This window comes from Emiliania huxleyi, assembly GCF_000372725.1.
Source record: "Emiliania huxleyi CCMP1516 unplaced genomic scaffold EMIHUscaffold_626, whole genome shotgun sequence".
NCBI lineage: Eukaryota > Haptophyta > Isochrysidales > Noelaerhabdaceae > Emiliania > Emiliania huxleyi.
The window spans coordinates 10,199-15,690 of NW_005197301.1; the positions used below are offsets into that span (position 1 = coordinate 10,199).

The window sequence follows — 5,492 nt, forward strand, 5'->3', positions numbered from 1 at the left end:
TCGTGGATGAGAGAGCTACCTCCGAAGCCTCGACGGCTCCATGTGGCAGTTTTCGTTGAACCTGCACTTAGTTTGCCCAATGTTACCCTGCAACCGCGCAGCACCCGCAGGCTCCACCGGCAGCTTTTCCAGCTCCGGTGTCGCAGTCGATGCAGGGCCGGAGGCCGATGTTGTGCCCCGCATGTCAGTGGGCTTCGAGCCTCCGCAACCCATTCTAGCCGCGAGATTCCCTGCGAGCGCGGCAGGCGGGACCTCAGTCTGGTGACACTGAGCCAGCCGAGCTGCCTTTTTTGGCCGAAGGCGCCCGGCGGGGCGCTGGCGGCGGGCGCGTGCCTCGTGCCGTTGCCGAAAAAATCTCGCGGGAAAATCAAGTTTTAGCTCGGTCCTGGGTGTCACACAAGACCCCACACACGGTCTCGTCCGTGCCTTGCGGCCGGCGACGAGATTGCTAGAGGCGGAGCAAGCCTGCTCTAGTCTCACACGTTCGCCCCTGTCGCCTGTCTGTGTTGTTGTGCTGTTGTTTGTCTCTTGGCACCTTGGAGTGCTGGGTGGGGGGGGCGACAGGGGGGACGTGGCCTGAGTGATGTGTACGCCCACTCAGGATGTGTGGCAGCCCGCTGGCTGTGTGTCTTGTGAGCTTGTTTGTGTCTGTGTGTCGCTCGTGCGTGTCGTCATCATCTGTCTTGCGTCCACCCGTACACCGCGTTGGTGTCCAGTCCGAGCCTGACTGTTCTTCACCTTACTACATACATACATGGGTGTGAGGTTGCCGACTGCACTCCAAGTGCTCCAAGGGGTTGTGGGCGACGGCTAGCGCACCACACTCCTCTCCTTAAAATCCCTGTGTGGTGGCGGCGTGCCGTCTTCCCTTCCCTCCCTTGGGTTGTTCTTCCCATCGCTCCCTCGGGTTGTCTGTCTTTCTTTCTTTTTCCTGGATGTGAGGTTGATGACTGCACTCCAAGTGCTCCAAGTGGCGGCACTGAAGAGCAAAATTCCTCGCTCCCAACCACACGCTGCGCCGGCAGATCCGGGAGTGGGAAGAGGCGAACACGCATGCTGAAGAGCGCAGCGCACTTGCGCCGCCCGCCCCACCCCCAGGCCGTCGCCGCGGGCGCGGCGGGAGCGGCTTACACCCTCCCGGCTCCCGCGGTCTCGAGCGCGCGCCTCTCGACGCCTCGGCCCTCGCCTCTGGGGGGAGGCGAGGGCCCTAGGGGGTACCCATGCGGGGGGGAGATGGGGTCCCCCAGCCCGCCGCAGGCGCCGATTTTTTTGGCATTTTTTCTTTTTCGCGTTTTTTTACTTGTTTCCATGGGAATTCGGCGTACTTGCGGCCATGCTATCACGCCTTGCGACATCCTTTCGGCGCTGCTGACCGTGCCATGCTGCTCAACTGACCGCCTGCATAGCTCGCGGCCTTAGTCTTCGGCATTCAGTGACGACCTGATCGTACGGCCAGTAGGAAGGTGTCCTTCCAGCGCGTGCACGCTTCTGACGCAATGCGCGTCACAAACTGCCTCGGATTGGCTGCTGGCAATCTCGAGGCTATGCCTACACAGCCTCGCGCGCATGGGCAGTCAAGAGGGATCATGCACCTTCTCAGGACAGCGCCGGTGCCTCTCTCTTGGACCGGCAAACGTGGTGGTCTCGTGTCACCGATGTGGGACCAGTGCGGCATCGCGCCATCGACAGCTCTGAACTGCGCCTCACCACTGACCGGGAAGGCCGCCAAGTGGGTCAGCACCGGTCGCACATTGTGGCAGCAGTCAGCAGCGCATGTCTGACAGCTAGAGCAGCAGCGTCAGGGTCGCAGGGTCGGATCGTGTCAAGCCTCTCGCCCGGCCGGCCGTGTGCAGACGTCGGCCTGTCTGCTGTCTGGAGTGATCTGTCGGCGGTCAGTACGACCGATCAGGTCGGAGTTTTGTGATGGTTGAAGGGTCTATCTGTATGTACTCCTCGAGATCTCTCCAAATCTGCCCTCTACTTAACCGTACTTAATCGGGAAGTCGGTGCTAGTAGAGACTAGTAGAGCCGGAGCCCCGTTTCCGCACTGCTGCGCGGCGCACGGTGCCTCCGGGGGCCCCCGCCTCCCCCCAGAGGCCCTCGCAGAATCGGACGACTGACGAAGACACGTTGACGACGGGAGCACCGAGAACGAGCGTAGCGAGCATCATATGGTTTGGAATGGCAGCGGCAAGGAAGGATTCATCGTGTTCGCCGGGTTTCAGATATCATTTTTTTCCTGGTTGTGAGCCCGTAGCGTCCACCCATACCGCGTTGGTGTCCAGTCCGAGCCTGGCTGTTCTTCGCCTTTCTACCTACCTACCTAGCCCGTCGCTGGATGTCGGGGGGTCGGCCGAGCACGCGCTCCGCGTGGCTCGCGCGATCCGGCTCCTGGCATGGCCTGCCGGGTTGTCGTTGTCGGGCGGCGGACGGCTCCTACGCTGCGCTCTCCTGACTGACCCCAGGCGAGGGCGCGTACCCTCCCGCCTCAAGCTCGCCCCAGTCGACAAGCGGTGCCGCCAGCAGCCGCCGGTGCGTGCGCAGCTGCGAGCGAGGGGGGATTGATTGTTCAGAGCTAAATTTATCAGGGTGTGCGTGCGGTCTTCGTACCCAGTGGCGATGCAGCCGAATCCCTTGTTGTCGTTTTCGGGCAGGTCTTTCCGGCCGGCGCCGAGGAGCTCGTAGTCGAATGCTCGCGAAGCGTGTCCCGACCGCAGCACCGCTACACGCAGGAGGCGGCGCTACTGAAATAGCGCGGGCCGCAGGCACGGCCTCGGTCGCAAGCCACTTCTCCGCACGCGTCGCCCCGATCCTCTTGCTGCTCACGCTGTCGACGCTGCCGCTCTCCCGCGTGCACAGCGTCAGCTCGTCCGTTGCCGGCGCTCAGCCCGTGCTGCATGCCAGCAGCCGCGACAGCGAGGATAGGAGGCTGCTGGAGGATATCACAGAGTCACCTGCGGCGGCGCTGCTCGCACTGCCTCCAGGAGAGCGGCAGTGGCAGGAGTCGTTGCAGCGTCTGGAGGACGAGCGGCTCGAGCAGTGCCGCGCCGCGCGCATGTTTGACTTGGAGCACTTGGAGTGCGGTTATTAGCCTCACATCCAGGACCGGGGAGCTCAGAAGCGCACCCAGTTGGCCGGATGATCGGGATCGGGTTGCGGGCAAGAGAGCCCTAGCCCCGGGGGTGCGCGGTCGCAGGGCCATAACACGTCTCCGAGGGATAGTTCCGTGTACCGGGTTACCCCTTAACTGCAGAACGCACCCTCTTCCTCGACCGTGGGGGGGGTGCGCGTTCGCAGGGCCATAACACGGGTCTCTGACGCCTGCTTCTTCTTTGGCACTGCTGGGCCAAAGAATTTTACGACAAAGCTCCCTCGCACAAAAGAATTTTACAACGAAACTCCCTCGCACGACACTGGTCACGGAACGCGAGGTGGCATGAAGGTCGCTGCGAGAATTGGTGAGAAACTGCGAAGAGAGATAGGAAGTGGTAGACGCCCGAGGGTGGGCGACGGCTAGCACCACACTTCTCCCCCCTAAAATCCCTGTGTGGTGGCGGCGTGCCGTCCTCCCATCCGGCCTCCCTTGGGTTGTCCGCTGTTTTCTTTCTTTCTTTTACACTGCGGGCGGCACGGGACTGGCGCGCACTGGCACTAACACAGGTACACCACAGACCAAAAAGAATTTTAGGAGATTGTGCTTCACCTACAAGTGCTCTCCAAGTGCGCTTCGACGGGCCTACTCGCACATACTGCATGCGGGCGGACCCTCACGGCTCACTAAGCAGAGCCGCCGCGCCCCACGCCCCGCCCGCCCCGCCCGCCACGTCCACGCCCCCCTCGCCCACCGCGCCCGCCTCGCCCACCTCGCCCACCGACCGCCGCCGTGGCGCCTGCAGGCTGAGCCTGGGGCACGGGGCGCGAGGGCGGCTGGTGGACAAACGTCGCCTGCGCCGCCACCTGTGTCCCAGTTGCGACGATGGGAAGCGCCGGCTGGCGGCAGGTCGGGCAGTTGGTGTCGCGCTCCAGCACGCGCGGCGCACATGTCTCGCAGTACAGCGCGTGGCCGCACGCGAAGCGGACCGAGCGCGGCGCGTCGTAGCAGAGGTCGCACTGGCGCTCCTCGGCCCCAGCCGTCTCCTCCACCTCCACCGCCGCTCCGACTATCGCCTCCAGCCGCGGCAATGCGTCTGCGAGCGGCATCCGCCTCTTCTTCCTCACGAGAGCCAGCCCGACCACCAGCCGCGCCAGCTCCTCGGCCTGCGCCGCCGACCAGCCCGCGTCGACCGCCGCGATGCCCTCCGCCGTGTCGGGCTCCTCCAGCGCATCGTCGCACGCGTTGAGCAAGCCGACGGCGCCGCGGCCGGTCAGGGCGACGAGAAGCGTGATGCCGAGCGCATAGCCGTCGGTCAGCTGCGAGGCTTGGTTGTCCTGCGTGATGATCGGGTCCATGTAGCCGGCCTTCCCAAAGATACGCTGCGTCGACAGGTGCGAGACCTGTCCGCCGGCCGTCGCCTCTGCCGCTCGCGCGAGGCCCACGTCGGCGAGGTAGCCGTTGCCGCGCTCGTCGAGCAGGATGTTGCCCGCCGAGACGTCGCGGTGCAGGATCATCGGAGAGAGCGTGTGCAGGTAACGCAGAGCTCTCGCCGCGTCGCGCAGCACGCGGAGCCGTGCGGCGGAGGAGAGCGGCGGAGGCGCCGTCTCGAAGCCGAGCATGCGGAGCCGCTGCAGCGCGGCTGGAGAGCGGTAGAGGCGGTCCTCGAGGCTGCCGCCGCGGCAGAGGGGGTAGACGAGGCACGCTCTCGCCGGCGCCAAGCTGACGCCGAGAAGAGGGAGCAGGGACGGGTGGCACGCCGCGCTGAGCGTGCGCACCTCGCTCTGCAGCTCGGCGAGGCCTTGGGCGCCGACACCGACCAGCGCCGTCTTGACGGCGAACCCGCAAGCGACGCGAGGAAGCGACGGCAGCGCGTCGGCGCGGTAGACGCGCCCAAAGCCTCCCTCGCCCACCTTGCGCGCCTCGGCAAAGCCGTCGGTCGCCGCGATGAGCTCGTTGAGAGGGACGGCGGCGGGCGGCGCGGCGGCGGCGGCGAGGGCGGCGACACTCGCCGCAGCTTTCGCTTCCGCCGCTTCCGCCGCTGCCGCCGCCTCTTGAGCCTCCGCCGCCGCCACTGCCGCCACTGCCGCTTCTACAGCCGTCGGCTCCGCCGCTGCCTTCCGCGCCGCCACCTCCGCCGCCTTCGCCTTCGCTCTTATCCTCGCCTCTTCCTTCTCCCTTTGCGGCTTCTCTCTTCGCCTTGGCTCTGCCTTCCTCCTTTGCCCGGCTCTTGCCTCCTCCCTTGGCCCGGAATGCCTCCTTCGGCTTCCTTCTGGCGTCTGTGTTTTTCTCCACCTTTTGTTACTTCCCGATCTGCTTTCTTCCGCGGCCTGTCCTTTGTCCGTCTTCTCGTGTTTTGTCCTCCGTCCATGGTCTTCCTTTTTCACCTTCTGTCCTGTTT

General features: G+C 65.1%; 3 protein-coding genes across 3 annotated transcripts; 1 reads left to right on the plus strand and 2 right to left on the minus strand.

Annotated features, from left to right (window-relative positions):
- Nucleotides 1-2,689: 2,689 nt before the first annotated feature.
- EMIHUDRAFT_248040 (hypothetical protein) lies at nt 2,690-3,091 on the plus strand (the record flags this gene model as incomplete). The annotated part of the gene is made up of 1 exon (XM_005763597.1): nt 2,690-3,091. The coding sequence occupies one exon, from the start codon at nt 2,690-2,692 to the stop codon at nt 3,089-3,091; it is 402 nt and encodes a 133-aa protein (XP_005763654.1).
- A 686-nt stretch (nt 3,092-3,777) lies between these two features.
- EMIHUDRAFT_371560 (hypothetical protein) lies at nt 3,778-4,245 on the minus strand (the record flags this gene model as incomplete). The annotated part of the gene is made up of 1 exon (XM_005763598.1): nt 3,778-4,245. Exon 1 carries the CDS (start codon nt 4,198-4,200, stop codon nt 3,778-3,780), a length of 423 nt encoding a protein of 140 aa, XP_005763655.1. The 5' UTR covers nt 4,201-4,245.
- Nucleotides 4,246-4,332: 87 nt separating this feature from the next.
- EMIHUDRAFT_55934 (hypothetical protein) lies at nt 4,333-4,872 on the minus strand (the record flags this gene model as incomplete). Its single annotated transcript, XM_005763599.1, has 1 exon — nt 4,333-4,872. A coding segment is annotated over one exon (540 nt), but the record flags the coding sequence as incomplete, so codon positions are not given.
- Nucleotides 4,873-5,492: the final 620 nt, after the last annotated feature.